At 41.2% G+C, this 18041-nt stretch overlaps 2 protein-coding genes across 3 annotated transcripts in view; both read right to left on the reverse strand.

Annotated features, from left to right (window-relative positions):
- dlg3 (discs, large homolog 3 (Drosophila)) overlaps positions 1-2114 on the reverse strand; it is a 75153-nt gene extending 73039 nt beyond the window's left edge. The window contains exons 1-2 of the mRNA XM_053429529.1: positions 1800-2114; positions 363-494 (exon numbers count right to left, since the gene is read on the reverse strand). Of these exons, the coding sequence (XP_053285504.1) occupies positions 363-494; positions 1800-1839 (172 nt within the window). The 5' untranslated portion in view covers positions 1840-2114. The remainder of the gene's footprint in view (positions 1-362; positions 495-1799) is intronic.
- Positions 2115-2945: 831 nt separating this feature from the next.
- gdpd2 (glycerophosphodiester phosphodiesterase domain containing 2) lies at positions 2946-14372 on the reverse strand. Of its 2 annotated transcripts, XM_053429538.1 has the most exons (16): positions 14202-14372; positions 11646-11876; positions 10463-10566; positions 10191-10284; positions 9941-10000; positions 9739-9837; positions 9556-9646; positions 8505-8647; positions 8042-8124; positions 6589-6748; positions 6286-6492; positions 5899-6044; positions 5154-5301; positions 4974-5056; positions 4853-4881; positions 2946-3966 (listed from the first exon to the last, which is right to left on the reverse strand). In XM_053429538.1, exons 2-16 carry the CDS (start codon positions 11730-11732, stop codon positions 3893-3895), a joined length of 1608 nt encoding a protein of 535 aa, XP_053285513.1. In that variant the 5' UTR covers positions 11733-11876; positions 14202-14372; the 3' UTR covers positions 2946-3892. The 2 variants fall into 2 exon arrangements, with proteins under 2 accessions (XP_053285513.1, XP_053285514.1); XM_053429539.1 differs by lacking the exon at positions 4853-4881.
- Between the last annotated feature and the right edge of the window lie 3669 nt (positions 14373-18041).

Raw genomic sequence — 18041 nt, forward strand, 5'->3', positions numbered from 1 at the left:
TGTTACAGAGGGGGGTGGGGGGGGGGGGGTATACAGCAAACCTTTGTAAGGCAAACTGAAAGGCCTCTTTCATAAGATTTAATTTGGAAACATTTAGACTCAGTTAACTTCTCACACAAATCAATACAACCTGACCCTGTCTGCGTCTCGTGTCAGCCTGCAGCCAACCACTTCATTACAGAGTACAGTACAACATGAGCTGCTCTGTGCAAAACCACAGTAAAGTGACGGCAACTGGAGCAAAAACAAACAAAAACACATCACTCATAAAAGGAAGACGAGCGAACAGGAACAGGAAAAGCTGCAGAGTTTCGAAAGACGAACTTCCTCCAGAATGAGCAGCTTTAAAGTGTTTATCTTACCGAGAAGGGCCTGGAACAGCTGGCTTCCCAAGATGGCCGACACTTTACCCACGCTGGTCCTCAACGTGTGCTCCTCTGGACTGGTGAGGTTGGCCTGGTACTTCCTGAGCAGCCCCACTGCCCGCTCTGTGTCTGCCTCACAAAATACACACAAGTCTCAGGATAACAGTCTCACAAACATATATAAATATATTTCAACATATACAGGGACCCAATATAAAAATATGTCAAAGTAAACCTCAGTGTCAATTCTGCCATATATACAGGACATAGACAGGATTGAAATGCTGTTTCTCTCTGATCATCGGTGTATAGGTACACATATAAGTACAGAGTAAATTAAGTACTCAAGTGACGTATATGTACACAGCATCAGTAGACAGACAAGAAGGCACAGGGTATAAACTGCAGTGTATGATTGCAAACAGGAACGCTGCAAAATACTGTATATTGAGCAGTGGAAGTAGTTTATGACTATTGTGCAGATAATGGACAGTAGTGATAAAATAGAAATACTAATTTTACTCTACTAGCAATGTAAATATGTATTGTGAAATAAATCATTCTGTCAATAAAATAACAAACAGGGGAAAATAACAATAAAGTGGTTTCCAAAAGCATTTGAAATATCTAAAAATTGTAAAACCTAAAGGTATATTTAGTGAACTACAATAAAATACTGATATAGAGAAGAAAACAAAACGTGTAAGGAGCTAGAAGCAGAAAATATCAGCTTGTTTTCCCTTCATAAATTAAATTAGTAATCAGCTACACAATGGAGGCCACGTATTTTTCTGTCAAGCGACTAATCAAGTCATTATATATCTTTAAACTCTAAAGAAACAACCACATGCTATTAACTATATTTTACATTTCTATTCATTGCAATTATCTCGGTCTGGGTATATTTCTATTCAGGGCTGGAAGGGACAAAACCCAACTTCCCCCCAGGGATCAATAGTATTAATAAGTATTTCTGATTCTGAAGACATGGACATACTATTTGGTACAAATACAACATATATAATAATAATACTAACAGTGTGTATTTGTGTTGTATCTACATAAAGCTCTGTTGTCTGTTGTATTCTGCTGCACAGCACATAAAAGGTATTTTTCTCTTGGAACACAGCTGCTGGTTGAACCTGGTGGGCGGCGAGGAACACAGCACAGAGATGATGCACATCACTGAGGTAAAACTGCTACTTCACACGTTTTCTGCCTGATCCTCAACATTTACATGAAAAAACTCCAAAACAGTCCCGGAAGTTACACAAATACAAAGTTTATAAAGAGTAGACTGTATCCCAGGGGGTTGTACCTGAGGTTGTTGGGTCAGTCTAGTGGATTTACTGAGCTGTCATCAAACTAGAAACTTTCCCTCTGACAGAAGTTCAGTCTCAAACTTTAACGGTAGTCACATGTAACGGTACTCACCATATTTATGCACCATGCTCTGGCCAACTCGAAAAGTCATGGGAACTACGGAGCTGGTTTTTCCTTCTTTAGAATAAAAGTGAAAGCAGCAATAATCCGCAAGAGCTGTGGCTCCAGCTTCTTCATAAACGAGTGAGATGATTTCAAATCCAGTCGCTGGACACTCCCCGCCTGTCTGTGTGTCTGTCTGTCTGCGTGTGTTCGCGTGTGTGTCTGCGAGTGTGTGTGTGGCTGTCTGTCTGTCACACACTCCTGGGCCTGAAGTTGTGACAGGAGCAGATTGTTTACTTCATCACAACTTTCCAGAAGTTTTTGGGCAAAACTGGTCCTTGAGCGTGACATGTCCCTCCTCCTCCTTTTCCTCCTCCTTCTCCTCCTCCTCCCCTCACACACACGCACATGCCTCGCCTTCATGGGAATCGACCCCTTTGACGCAGATCTCATCAGGATCACCAACACTAACACAAGTGCACCACCTGATGTTAAATGATAGCATGTGAAGTGACCTGTCGGTTGTTAACGTGAGAATCCTCCATGTTTAAATATTTTTCTCTCATCGGCTTCATTTTTCGGGTTTTCTTTGCATTGCGCGCCATCTACTGGTGCGTAAAGGTGGTGCGCGGAGATCGCTGGAGCCCGATGAAGTGCCTCAGCTGAGTCAGCGTCAAATGAGGCTGAATCCACATGTCTGAAATTTATGAAACATGTTTGAGGGTGTGGAGTTGGAAAGAAGAAGTGATCTTACCACCTGGGCAACAACACACCTGAGTCTCCAACTCACCTGTTGAGTTGCATTGTGGGTAATGTAGGCTCCAGGTTATGACAAAGTAGAATGACCGATGTAGGATGTAGGCTCCTGTTGTGACGTTTCCTGATCAGTCAATTTACAGAATATGAACTTGCCAAACTTTGGTAAATTATATAAATAAAATAATAGTTTGTTTTTTTTAAGAAGAAGAGGAGCTGCTAAAACTTTTTCCAGCAACTCAATATCAAATATTTCCTACTTCCCAAGTTTTCAACAAACGTAACAACTCAGAGAATGAGAATACATGAACATGGATTTCAAGGAGCAATGGCATAATTTGTTTTGCCACAATACTCATCAATTCAATCGATTACTAAAGAAAATAACTGTCAGAGCAATTGATTTAAAAAAATTATATTTCTTTGATGGCACAACATCTTTACAAACATTACATAACGTTACAAACAAAAAGCTGAAGCACTTTAATAAAACATGGGAGACATTTCACTGACACATAAGCAGCATTTGAATAATGTACCTGACTGTAGAACAGTGAAATGTAAGAATCTGAGCCTCTGTTGAGTGTTTTAAGTTGATATACTGTGTATACCAGTGTGTGTATTTGTATACTCATCAAAGGATTTAAAATGTCCTCTGCAACAGTAACTTGCAACCATAGAATCCCGATGATTCACTTCCACCACGGAATCAAGATACATTATGCATCAATCTCTAAATAAGCACAATTTATCGTTTAAAAACATCATCATTAGATTATTCTTGATGGTTTAATATCTGTCTGGCATTTAAAACATTTTCATATGTCAAACAAACAAACAAACAAACAATCAGTAGCTCACACAGCCAAAAGTCAAACACACAAGACTCTAGTTATGGCACATCTCCTGGCACTGCTGACACAAAAGAAAATATTGAAACAAAGCTAAAGAACATTAGAAAAACACGGGAACATAAGGTGTCAAGATCAAAAATCAGTGCACATCGACTCTGCACATCAGTGATACACACAGAGAGGAAAAAACATTTCAGTAGAAACGGAATATTATTCAGCCTGTGAACCATAAACCCAGTTCAGCAGCCAGACTTTCACAGAAAACAAACAAAAAAACAAATTGCCATCTAGTGGTGCAGTGCTGACATTTAAACGTCTGTAGAAACACATCTGTCACGGCTTCAGAAAACAGTCTCTGATGATTTACAGTAACTCTGTTGTCTGTTGTATTCTGCTTCTACTTGTATTCACAGTAACTTGTTTTGTCCCTGATTCAGAGTCAAATATCTCCAGCAGTCCCGGGGGCTGGGGTCGGGTCGTCCCTGCGTCCGTCTACCCGGTGGTTAAGAAGGGAGAAAGTTCTTTATCGCTCCAGGCAGGCGTATTGTTTCTTTGCGTCTCTGTTCCTGTTTGGAGTCACATAGAAACCAAATGAAGGGACACTCCTCAGGAAAAAAGCTTCTCCCACTTTATTACACTGGAACTTGGTCAGTTATAATGAATGAGGTGTAATTAAGTGTTTTGATGATAGTTAGTAGATGATTTTATAATGATTTATTATTGATAAGAAAAATGTTGGGGTTGTCAGGTTGTTAAGAAAATCTTTCGCTGGTAGTTTTTATTGCTGCTTCTATCTAATGCCATCCATATATTCTCATTTGTGTCTCACCTTTTAGAATCCAATTGAAGCTAAGGTTTACAATGTTAACTATCAAATACTCAAATGTGTGTTTTAACAACCTGGCAAATCCAAATGTGTTTTTATTGATGATGTGATTGATCAATTTAGTAATTACTCGATGACTGCCGTGAGTTGTTAAATTAGAACTAAACCACAAACAATCACCTCAATTAATCACCATCTAAAAAAATATGAGTGACATTCAGATTCATGGAGAGTAATGGTCTTTGAATAGAACAGACAGGAACTCATTTAAATCTTGATTGATATCGGAAACAGTTTAAACAAAATCACAATGTAAAGTCCATTCTGGAGTCATTGGTCCATTAGTCTGTTAATATGTTAGTGGATCAACAGAAAGTTAGTCTGCAGCTATTTTCATAATCATTAAATCAATTCAGTCATCTCCCAAGAAAAAGGGAAAAACATTCCTTTGTTCCAGATTCTAATTTCTGTCTTTTATTTTAAATGACAGTGAACTGAAAATATCGATAAACATTATTTTTAACTTAATGATTAATTGATTGATCATGAAAATAATCTGCAGATTCATGAAAACAGTCATTAGTTGCATATACTGTTGCAACATATTGAAATCTAAACTACTGTACCTCTCCTTGGACACAACACGTGTGTTCTCCTGACAGAAACAGTGGAGTGGGTGAGTCAGTGTGTTCACTTTCATAGGACATTTTACACAAATGTGTCACAGCAAACATCTGCTCGCCTTACCTCTGCCAGATGAAGAGCCCCGTCATTATCAGAAAGGATAAAACATCCACCACGATCCACGCGATTCTGTATGTGAGAGGTGCCTGAGACACGGAAACAAGACCTGTAAGCTCCAAAGGAAATGCTTGAGTGGTATTTATTATTGTTTATTTATTGATAGTGAAATGATCGATTGCTCACCATGACCCAGTCAGGTCGGTCCATTTCTTTTAGGAGGTGGCAGGAGTTGGTGGTGACGGAGCTGGCCCCTGCACACCACAGCAGAGAAAAGAGCCATCGCTCATTCACCACCCACAGGTTCACGCTAACGTTCTTCTGCCGCAGTTCACTGACAGATACAGACACAGAGTTTGAACAAGAAAACAGACCTTTATATTTTACTTTAGGTGAAAGAAGAGAGAAATGGTATATACAATCGGCTATACATACTAATTATCATGAATGTACACAAGTATATATCTGAATATTTATGTATGTGCATGTAATGTATGTTTTTGATGGTCTTCTCTTATTAATCTGTATTAAATCATGTTTGCATTTGTTAAATAAAATCATTCAAAAACTCATTTTTTTCTTACTGCAAAGATTGATAGACGATGATAAAAAGCTTTGTTACAACATGTTACAACGTGTTTCATTCCATTCTATTTTTTGTTATGCCTCCTCTGCTCATCAGTTTAACATCACTCCACGCTGAAGATACTCCTTAAATCACATTCCATTTCCCTGGAGGCTGTAAGCGGTGCATCTTTATTTAGTGAAAGTGTCTCAGCATGCTTCAAACACACACACACGCGCACAAACACACACACACCCACACGTACATACTTTTAATTAAAACACTGGTGCGTACGTGCCCCTGGCACCAGTACATTATAAACTTTGGTGTATATTGTTTAATTATATTGTATATTGTTTTTTTTACCTGATTCTTTTTGTACTCAAATTGCTGTATTTCACATTCAGGTGGTCTCCTTTTTTCAACCTGTCAGTGTCTTTGTTATAGACCTGGATGAAACCTGGAGCAGTCGAGATCACAGCCTCTCTTTCAGCAGGAGGAAGCCAGAGGATCTGTAAAAAACTAGAATTACTGCTCTGTGGTTGTATTGCTCCACCAACCAGTGAAGTTTCAGAATACAAACATTTATTTCCACACTGTGACCTTTGACCCAAACATCCAATCAGTTCATCTTTAAGTCAAAGTGACCACTTCCCACATTTAAAGTCTAAAGCTAGAGTCTAAAGCTAGACTTTAAATGCGGCACGGAGGCATATAAAGGAAAATACGACACTGACAAAACCCAACACATACCAGGCGTGGGTTGATGCCAGAACCGAGGATGGTGCTGACTGTGTGGTTGGTGTCATCTTTCTGGTTGGAACTGTAAAGGTCAAACATCACTGAGATGTTGTGCTGCTGGGCGAGGTCGAGCAGCTCACGTAAAGAGGGTATGGTCTGATTCCCAGCAGCTTTCCTCTCGTCCTCTGGGAGCTGGGACACCGAATGGAAAGGATCCGTCTGGAGAGTCAAGTGATACACACTGTGACTACAGCAGGCTGAATGATGACAATGTGCAAGTGTGCGGACGAGCAGGTACCAATGCAGAGCCCTCACCTTTAGGAACCATTCGCCTGCGTTCAGGGTCTGTAGCTCCTCCCACGTTATGTTGTAACTGGAGCTGGAGAGTTTGTCGGGTAACTTCTCCTTCACGTTCGTCGTCCTCGACAGAAACTCGGAGTGGTTGTCGTGCATCAAGAAGGGAATTTTGTCTTTACTAGAAAAGACAATTAGTGAAGTTGTATTAAATACTTTATGACCCTATTGACCTACTTCAGGTGGTAGCCGGTATATTCTGCTACTGTGAAAACTGTGTAGAGGCCATGAGTTCTTAAAGGAGACATATTATGCTCATATTCAGCGTCATAATTTTGCTCTTATGTTCATGAAACACATCCCTTTGTTCTTACTGTCCATTGCTGCAGCTCTTCTTCTCAGCCTCTGTCTGAAACATTTGGTTTTAGTTCCCGTCTCTTTAAGGCCTCCCTCCAAGTTAAAGTCCAGTCTGCTCTGATTGGCCAACTGGCCCCCTTTGTTGTGATTGGTCAACTGGCTACATCCATATTACTAAACTAAAACAATCTCTGTCCATCCAAGCGTTAGCTCCGTATCAGTTTAAAGTCCAGTTCATGTTAATTCAACTGAAAAATGTCACATGACCACAGCCGTATCATAAAAGAAAACTGAATATAACAGCTGTTAGCAAAGACAACAAGGTCAGCGCGGTTGCAATTGAGTATCCAAGTTGCGTTCTACACTGGTAGCAGAGGCTTATGCTTGTTGTTTCCTTTCAGAAGAGGGTCATGTGATAGATGCCCGACGAATCAGCGAAGGCCATGTTGTGTCCGAAAAGACCCAATCAGCAAGCGGTTGCGGTTTTCTACGTCATAGTTTCCAAACATCCCCGTCCAGACCAAATCATTGCCGCAGAGTTTTCAAACTAAAACGGGGTCAGCTAACTTTTAGCGGCTCACAAACTCCGGAGTATTATGGATGCCTGGTGTATCGCTAGCACAGTGGATGTGATGAGAGGCGGTGGACTAGTGGCAGAATAATTGGACTATGGGCAGAAAGTTACGTACATTGGACTGGAAGGCCGCTGGTTTGATTCCTCGCGGTGACAATACAACATACCTGCCAGGACAATACCCGGATCTGTTCCAAAGAGCACTCTCCCTACCCCCACTGTCTAAGTGCCCCTGAGCAAGGCACCTTACTCCCCAGGGGCTTTGCATGGCTGCCCACTGCTCTGTGTGTCCACCAGATGGGACAAATTTCCCTACTCTGCATGTCGTGTGATTGTGCATGTGTTTGGGATCAATAAATGTATCTTAGTGATTTCAAACGAAAAAGTGGTAATGAAGATTTAGCATTAGGGGCAGTGTTGGTGGTTTTTCTTGCTTATTCACATTATAGGAAAGATATTCAGAAAAAGCACAATTTGTCTCCTTTAAAAAATAAAAAATAAACACTAAAAAGCCTTTCACATATGAGTCCATTTCCAGTGTACCTGATCTGCACGTCGGTCTCAAAGGCCGTCACGCCGCATGCGATGCTGCTGTTGAACGACATCATGGTGTTCTCCGGAGCCAGCTGAGCACAGTGAGGACAGATGGGTGAGAAACGCTCATGTGCTTACATTCCCGAACTGCCCTGAAGCTGTGTTAAATTGGGCTTAATGGTGACCCAGGAGCAAAGCACACTAACAAGGACAGAGCAGCACATGGGGCCCTCACACGAGAGAGCATTTGTTCGCACCTGAGCCAGAAGTCCAGTGTTTTCTGTCGTGTCAAAGTCATTGAACACATTACATCAGTGAACAGACGTGATATACTGTAAATGATGCAAGACAGTGTCGCACTAAAACCATTTGACCAAATAAACGGCACGATCACGAGGGCCTCAACTTTGACAGCTCAACATTTGCAGAGATGCACTGAGTGTATCTTCAGGGCGGGAAACAGGATGCTCACCATCGGGGCGCCCCTGTGGCCAATGAGCTCAGGTTTGACAGGCAGTTCACTCAGCAGACAGGGAGACTGGATGGCCAGGGGACACAGGAAGATGGCAGCTGACACCGCGACAAAGGCCAATGTGATGACGGCTCTAGACCACGCTGAGAAGAGAAGACAAATAATAAGAGGATCCACTGGAACCGTTTATTCTGCTGTGAGTTTGAACAGAGTCCTGTATAGTAACCCCCTGAGGAAACACCAGCATTCACACCGTGGTAGTCTCTTAAATATCCCACCTTTCCCACACTCATTCCTTTTCGTGCACCTTTTCCCTCTGTAGTCAGTCACATATTAAAATGTGCATATTTTTGTACATTAATTTATTCAAAATGCAAACTACATTGCCTAATAAAGTTCTTTCTTTCAACTACAATGTGATTTATTAGCTGACTTTCACTAGAAACTTAAGTTTGATTATGATGATTGAGGGTGTTACTCATTCAGAGAACAAAAACGTTGCTTCCTCATAAATTAAGGCGGTTGACTAAAGCTTCTCTGATACCAATCTCTGCTGGTTCTCTCTCCGAGTTCTTACTTGCATTTATCCCACATCCAATAGTCGTAAATCAGTCCCTTATTAAATTGTGAGGAAAAAGTCTTCAGGCCATGGCCACGTTAGTGATCAACTTATCGTTACAATACATTTTGCATTATACAAGGCAAAGAATGTCAGGCTTAGGTTCCAGCCCCCACACGACCCTCAGGAGGATAAGCCATGTAGATAACCGTTGGGTAAATTAATGAATCCTTCATTTTTCTATTTATTGTGTCTTTATTCACTCATCCGTCCACTTATTGTTATTGTGATTTCCAGTCTGGGATCAAGACAGATCATGTTAATCCGGTTGCAGCTGTTTTTCCGCATTCAAAGCCAAATTAACCTCGTTTTCAAAGTTGACCAATTCAAGTCTTTTGTAAAGCAGCGATATCGATGTCTGGAAAACTGCTGATGTCTAATTTGCGTGTGAGTCACGCCATTGTCTAATCTTACATGAGGTCTGCCACATACCCGTTTCGGCAACGTAGAAGCTCCGGAAGACGAGAGGACTCAGCAGCGTCAACGCTCCGACGGCACCAAACTGCAAGAAAGGACCTGTGGCCTGTCAAAACACACAGAGGACACGTAAAAATACACCCATTGCCATTAACACACACATGGCCCTCGGCGCTCGACAAGACATCCTGACTCTACCTGGAGTGAAAGAGGAACAGTTGGCCATTCTTGTTTCCACTGGAGGCTAATTCCTACGACCCCGAAAGTGATGAACATCACACCAAAGAATACAAGGAACTGTGCGGAGAAGAAGCAAAAAGGAGATAATGCAAAAGTCGGATCAGTAAAAGTAAAACATTTGTACTATAGGAACAAGATAGAAGGGTACACGTTTAAATACCTTGTGCAGCCAGTGTAAGTCGAGTGGTTCTTTTAAAGCGACTTGGAACAGTGCAAAGAGCTGAAATGAATAGTGTCAGTTAGGGAACACGAAACTGCAACAATGCCTGTTTGGAATGTGGATTAAATTCTATGTCATCATGGTATGAAGCTAAGCTAAACAATGCTTAACAATTGTACCTTTTTTTCCCCATCAATCTGTTATTGTTTACATAAAAACTAATCACCACCGAATCCTCCTATATTCTCACCAGCAGCAGGACGCAGTAGCTGGTTATCACTGCAGAAACGATGATCAGCACCATGAACCAGTTCACCCACCGCTTCAGTTTCGTGAAGCCCTGCCTGATGGAACAATAGAGGGCAACACAAGGTTGGCAGAATAGAGGTCACCAATAAAGAAAAGAAAAGAGAGGGAAAGGGAAAGAAAAGAGAGGATTCTGGGCCTTTGTGTCGGATTCAATGTGGATTGTGTGTGTGCGTGTGTATGTGTGTGTGTGTGTGCATGTTTGCGCTCACTCACCAGTTAACATCCTCTCGGTCATTAAAAGCAACCAGACAAATGTACATCCAGCAGAGAGAGAGCAGGGAGGCCAACGTGACGACCGAGAACCAGCAGCATGCATGCTAAAATAAAACAGGTGGAGTGATAGTCCATAAAAATGTTGCAGTGTGTGTGTGTGTGTGTGTGATCTTATCAGAGAAGACAATGGAACAACATTTCATCGGTGGTTTTCCACTCTGCTCTGTACCCTGATGGCCAAACACAAACAGGTCCTTCGTGCTCTTTCACAATCACCAGCTCACTTTCAGTTTCCAGCCCCGACTTTTTGTGCAGAAATGACAGACTGGACCACAATCCTCCGCCCTCTTATAATCCTTTCCCTGATAAGCCCACAACAAGCCTGTTAGGACCTGCAAGTTTACTTCCTTTTCTTGGCACAAACATGCATATTCAGTGCATCAATCATGACTCTGTTTACCGTGTTTTTGTATTTCCTGAAAGCACGTGAATAGCCTTCTCCAAACAAAGTATTCAACTTTCATTTTAAAGGCATTTGAAGTAAGCCGTTGGTAAGTCGGCAGAACGGTTCATCGGCGATATTTTATATTTCTAAATTCCGTCCAGAGGAATGTTGATCCCTGCTTACAGGGATTTCTGAAGGTTCAGGGCTCAGTGGAGGTATTGAAAACTGAAACGGATGCAGATTGTTTATTAACATCACACATTCAGTACAGCGCAAAGCAGTGCTCCAGAAAATGTGGATGTTAAAGGCTTGTCTGAACTCTCTAAAACTAATAACCTCTGCCAAGCCCCATTTCCACACCTGTACCTTTGTTTGGTATTTGTCGGTTTGTTTGTCTCTCGGCAGGATTGCGCAAAAACTGCTCAACTGATTCCCAAGAAACTCGTTGAGAAGATGGGATATGGGCCAAGAAAGAGGAGTTGGCATGACATAGACAAAGAGGTGTACAGAGGATTTTGGATCCACTTTCTTTCACGTTGTGAGATTTTGGGACAATTTAACCAGGAAAAATAAAATAATTATCTTGATAAAAAAAAGCTACTTGGTGCAGAAACAAATAAAAATCTGGATCGAGCGGACTTAAATGTGCCTTTCATGAGGAGACTGCTGGGCCTTGTTTGAGAATATATTCCTATATTCATATACTTTATACATAATACCATGGCAAGAAATACTCACTTTTCTCTTGTTTTCACTCGGCTCCCTCCAGTGGCAGCTATACAAGCCCCTGCTGCAAACTCTGCAGCAGCTATTCTCTTGAGACATCACCTCTCCTCCTCATTCACAGTGTAGAAACTGCAGATCCTCGTCTGTGCAGCGTTGAACACAGCCTGAAGATGGATGGGGCGCCACAGAGAACCCTTCCTCTGTATACCAGGCACTGGCCGGATTTCATTCACCTCTCTTTACCTAAGGAGCATAGGAGGGAGGAAAAAGACGACAGTGACTGAAAGCAAATGAGGGAGGAGGGTGGTAGAGGAGCTTCTTTGGGTATTGAGGCGAACCCTGCTCAATGGCCTCCTCAGTATAGAGCCTGTGTGCAAAGGGGGTATAGCCACTGGAAGCACTCACAATGGCTAGCAGCATGGGGCATTGAGAGAAGTGCACAGAGCGGCCTGAGAATGAAGTCACACTGTTCAAGCCCCTGCAGCACAAACAGCCACAGTGACAGGCACATCCACGTACTTGGGAGGGGGGGGGGGGGGGGGGGGGGGGAATTAACTGAGTGTAAGTAACAAACAGTTGATACATCAGCAGAGTGAGCAACAAGCTCTAGTTGCAGATGACGACCAGAGCTTCAGAGGATTTAGATTTAAACTTCCATCTGGAGGTGCAGCATCAGAAAAGGTCTTTAACAGGATTTTAGTAAATATGTTGGGGCCGATTTTACAGGCAAACCTGCATCGGTTACCGGTTACATACAGAAATATTTTGGGTCTTCGTTATATCCCCGACACCCTGGTTCCATATTCTGGCCCCCAGGTCACCGAGGTCATCCTGGTTATCCCCGACACAACCCCCCCCACCAGTACTTCTTTCTCGTCTTTAAACAAAAAGAGGCCAAGCTCGCTCTCTCTCTCTGTTGCTTCCCCCGAGCTGGTGAACAATCTCCAGTTTCGCACAAGGTTTTCCCCACAATCAATAATAGAAAATCGAATTTAATTTAATTTTACTAACTTCTTAATATTGTCCCGAATTACAATTTACCTTATGATTCTGCTGTCTGTCATTATTTTATCTTATTCAATACCTCCATTGAGGAGGTTATGTTTTCACCCCATGTCCTTTTGTTTGGTGGTTGGTTTATATGTTTGTTAGCAGGATTACACAAAACCAAAAGGTGGGATTTCCACAAAACTCGGTGTAAGGATGCAGCATGGATCAGGGAAGAAACCATAAACTTTTGGTTGGATCCAGACCAGGAATTATTACTATTTGGGAATAATTCATGGATCTTGATGGAATTAAATCAGGCATATTTAGGAAACTGATATCTATGAATTCAAGGAGACTGTTGACGGAGGTATGTGCTCCACTCAGCGCCATTGAATTTCGTACACAGGTTTTGATTCTAGGTCAGTGCACTTCTTGTTTGTTGTTTTAATCCATACCTTCCATTATTTCACAATTGATGATAGATTTTATCTCCTGTGGTATTTCTACATGCTATATAATTAACCTGACTCAGTTTGAGAGATGTGCCAAGTTTCGGTCCCCTCATACAGAAAGGTCGTGGGAATTTACACGTTTGTCACCCACACATTGAGCAATAGCAGGTTTCTGCTGGGAAAATGCTGTAAACAAGTAAGTGAATCTGGTTTTACCTGATTTGACTTGGGGTTTCCAAAGATTTCACCTTGGCTTGGTTCCTATTTGCGGAGGAGGAATCGGAGCGATAAGCCAGTTGAGGTTAAGGTTAAAGTTTTGAATAGATGGGTGAGTTAAGCTATGACTATGATCCCATCACATTATGTAACTTGTTTGTTAAAGAGCAATGGAAAACGATCATGTTTGAAGAGATCAGCACGTCACTTGGCTTTGTGCTAAATGACGAACGACGATCTTAATAACTGTCGAAAGATGACAAAAGAAAGGGAAGTAGGAAGATCTCCATTACAAGAACAGTTGATACACTTCTTTATGGTTGGATGCCAACAACAGTGCTCTATACATAACTCATCATCTAATGATACACTTAATGGATCCATCAATATATAATATCACTGGCTAACTGCAAATGAAGACACCTTGTTAATTTATGTCACTTAATGATGGTTGGCACAGTGTGAACTCTACTTGTCTATTACTCTTATTAAAACAGAAGAGGGATAAATGATCCAATCACTTTTAAAAGGTTGATGTTCAAGCAAAGATAAACAAATCGAAGAAGGAGTTAAAAACCGAAAAAGTTTCAGTATTTGTTTCTGCTTTTCACATCTAGAATTGGAAATTTCTTTTGAGGAGAACACGTTAAAACACCACAGCAACACCAAGAGCACTTTAAACCAAACTCAGCCTGTTCTCAGTCTGTGCAATTAGCACATATGTTTAATAAGATAATACATTATAATGAACAGATGATTGATTTAAAGCCATAGTGTGATTTCCATACGACCCATTTAGATTTAACATGTGAGTCAAAATGTTAAAGCAATAAATATCCACAACTATAGGAAACAATTATTATCTGTTCTTTCTAAACTTCTATCAGACTAATTAACAGACGAGACTCACCAGAAACGAGCGGCTTGTTAAAGTTTTCTCTCACACAGTTTGTTGGTAGGAGCGTCAGTTTTTCCTCCTGCACACACGCTCTGTCAGTCAGTGTGTGCTGCTGCTGCTGTTCCTGCATCCTCGGCTCTCTGTGGCTCCGTGCACGGACTGTGAATGCCTCTGTATGAATGGCTGCAGGGGGTGAGGGGGTGTAGCCCAATCCCATGCGGTGGATCCAGCAGGTTCAGCTCAGGTAGACTGACGTTTGTAGCCTGGTTTATAAACCTAAACCTAGCAGCACTAGCAAGAAGACTCTTGGTCAAATATCAGCAGGAGTCTTCTTGCATATGATTTAAAACTGTCTTAAAATGATCAAAGTGAAGACGTCAGTAGATTTAAACGAGGTAAATACATATTTTTGTTTTAAAATGTGTCCAAATAAAGGCATGAGATTTGCTTTCATGTGTAATAAGTTGGTTTGTAAGACGAGGAAATACATTTCAAATCATTTTCATCTTTTCTTTTAAACTTCCTCCTGACTGAGTAAAATGTTAGTCATTGAAACTGCCTGTTTATCTAGTTTTGATCTCTGACGGTATCAACAGTGATCATAAATAAAGGATCACTATAAATAAAGACTGTAAATAGGTCTGGGTTTTTCTTCTCTCTTGTCGAGCGTTAAGAGCAGACAACGTCACCCTATGTAAAATCCTATGAGGCAAACTGTGATGTGTGAGTATAGGAAACACAAATAAACGTGACTGGTTGATAGTGTCACAGGAATCATCACGTCTGATTAACTTTTAGCAACCTACTGGGAAACTGAGCACTTGGACAAACATCGGTGTGATAAGAACTAACTACGATTACAGAAACAGAAAAAATTATTTGATGTGTACTGGGAGTATTTTTGGTTTGGTCCGTGTCCCAATACCTAACATGGAGGAGACAGGATTTATGACCTATACTGCAGCCAGCCACCAGGGGCAATAGAGACACTTTGGCTTCACTTTTGGGAAGCAATCATTTCATCCAATATTAACATACAGTCTATGATCTGCAGCTTTAATAGAAATACATGCAAGGGACAACAGACAATAATAAATGTGGACTAGTGGCATATAGGGATCAAGCTCATATCAAGTCCCTGTGAATAAAGTTTTTTTTTGTAGAGGAATTCATGGATATATTTGGCTGCACAAATTAACTTCACCTTGAGATGACTCCAATCGTCAGATGAAGTTGGAAATAAATGTGTCAATGAGCGATTGTTGCAAACCAGGTTAATTCCGTACCAAAATTGGGAACAAATATTTATCATAGATTAGAGGCGGTGGACTAGTGGCAGAAACTTGGACTATGGGCAGAAAAGGTCTCTGGTTTGTCTCTGGTTCGACTCCACGGAGAAACAACAAAAAGAAGAACCTGGATTGATCTGTCCAAAAATCCAAGAGGATTCTCCCTACCCTGTCTAGTGCCCCTGAGCAAGGCACCTTACTCCCCCAACATCTGCTCCCCGGGCCCGTACATGGTCGCTCCCTGCTCTGTGTGTCCTGCACCAGATGGGTCAAAAGCAGAGATTAAATTTTCCTACCTGCATGAGTGTGCCTGTGCATGTCTGTGCATGTGTTTGGGACTAATAAATGCATCTTAATCTTAATCATGATAGGTTATGAGGAGATAATAACGAGATGTGTCACAGGAGAACATTCAGTATTTAATGTTATATCAAGCAGATTAATCGTCTATTATATGTCCACAATCAACGAGTCAGCTGCAGAAACTAATCCAAAGACGTCTGGGGTTCAAATGTGGTGTGAGATTCCTGCTATGCACGGGAACTTTGTAGAATCTTCTCATTAGCTCCTGATGTGGGTTTGTAACAGGTTGAAGCTTGTGTGCACTGGGCTGCTTTACATGAGATGGGTGTGGACCTGGAGGCAGCGTAATTATTGCTTCACGCAGTGTTCATGTTAGAGGGAATATAGCCTGAAGAAAATCAGTCTGCTTAAGTTAACAAAATAATTTGAGCACTAAGTGATTGAAAGAAAATGATTAGAGATGAAAAGAAGAACAGAGGTGCACATGTTTGGCCTACAGTGTTTAGATAAAAGAACTATTGAAACTGAAAAACACCTAATTGTAAAAGAATGACAAGGGGATCTGATAAAAAGAAGACTATATTATCTATATCTATGTCATGTTATGATGTTTACACGTACTAAGTTTGAATCAGGGATCAAATGTGTAACCAGAGCTGAATGAAACATGTGTTCAGTCTCTGAGAGGGTTTTTGGTTGGAAATTGAGAACTTAACTGGTTTGAGCACTTCAAGTTGAGGCAGGAGAAATTCCACAATGCCATCATTCAATTTTTGTTTCCAACTATTGGATAAATGCGAGGTAGCATGGAGGCAGCGAACAAAACGGGCCTGTCAGACATGCAGGGAGGTGGAAAGATTCTGAAAAACAAGTTTCGGTTGGACAGGGCATCAAACAGCAAGAGATATGGGAGTGCATGATTAAAAAAAGACAAAGCATAGGATCGCTTACTACCTGTCAGGGTGAGGAGTTGCACAGTAATACAAATAATTAAAACCATAGTTGTAAATTGTAAATCTACGAACACTTTTTACTGGAGGATCCCAGTTACCCGCTATAAATGTAGATTATTTGATGGTATTTCACTCATTGCAAAGCAAATGAGGATGTGACTGGTCGAACAGATGAGATCAGGCAAAATGAGATTACTCATATGGTGTCTATGTCGGTGCAGGTCCTTCTCCAGGCTCTGGTCATCTCACGCCTAGACTACTGTAACTCCCTCCTGGCAGGTCTACCTGCTACTGCCATCCGACCTTTGCAGCTCATCCAGAATGCAGCAGCTCGACTGGTTTTTAACCAACCTAAATTCACTCACACTACTCCGCTCCTCCGCTCCCTTCACTGGCTACCAGTGGTTGCCCGCATCCGGTTCAAAACACTAGTACTTGCGTACCATGCTGTGAATGGATCAGGTCCAGTCTGTATCCAGGACATGGTCAAACGTTACACCCCAGCTCGTTCACTCCGCTCTGCTTCACCTAATCGACTCGTTGCTCCCTCACTGCAAGCTAAACACTCATCAAAATCACGACTGTTTGCTGTCCTGGCTCCTAAATGGTGGAATGAGCTCCCCACTGACATCCGGACATCAGAAAGTTTACACACCTTCCACCGAAATCTAAAAACACACCTCTTCCGACTATACCTTTAATAAAAAAAAAAAAATATATATATATATATATATATATTAATAACTTTTTAAACTAACACTTTAGTAGTACCTAAATGGCACTTACTTATAGCATTGGTAGTTTTGCTTTATTTTGAGGAAATTGTACTTTCTTGATTCTTTTCGTCCTGGGTCTGTACCCTCGGGGTTGAATGCACTTATTGTAAGTCACCTTGGATAAAAGCGTCAGCTAAATGAAATATAATGTAATGTAATGTCAACACAAGTGCTAAAACCAGTAGAGCCAGTTCCCAACAGGATGTAAACAGTCACACAGACAGTAGAATAGACAACATGACGATCAAAAGAGTTAATGTTTGGTACCCAGTAATATCCTCACACAGGTATGAACAGGTGCTGTGGTTCAATGTAGTAGATTTTGTATGAGTTAGTATTAAGGCAAATAAAGACAAGATACATTTTCAAAGTGTAGTAGCAGCCAAGGCACTGAATACATGCAGGTACAAAGAGAACAGAAAAAAAAACATATTCAGAAACTTCTGTTCAAATATGTTTTATTATATATATATTTATTATATTCTACAAGATCCTTTCCGTGCAGATGAAAACAGTAAAGTTATAACAATA

Source organism: Pleuronectes platessa, chromosome 8, assembly GCF_947347685.1.
Source record: "Pleuronectes platessa chromosome 8, fPlePla1.1, whole genome shotgun sequence".
Classification (NCBI taxonomy): domain Eukaryota; kingdom Metazoa; phylum Chordata; class Actinopteri; order Pleuronectiformes; family Pleuronectidae; genus Pleuronectes; species Pleuronectes platessa.

Excerpts from the sequence above, each read along its gene's own strand:
- gdpd2 (XM_053429538.1), bottom strand. The coding sequence starts at position 11,732 with ATGTCTCAAGAGAATAGCTGCTGCAGAGTTTGCAGCAGGGGCTTGTAT. Across the intron at positions 10,001-10,190 it reads GCTACTGCGTCCTGCTGCTG|CTCTTTGCACTGTTCCAAGT; the intron begins GTGAGAATATAG and ends TATTCATTTCAG. Across the intron at positions 8,125-8,504 it reads GCCACAGGGGCGCCCCGATG|CTGGCTCCGGAGAACACCAT; the intron begins GTGAGCATCCTG and ends CACTGTGCTCAG.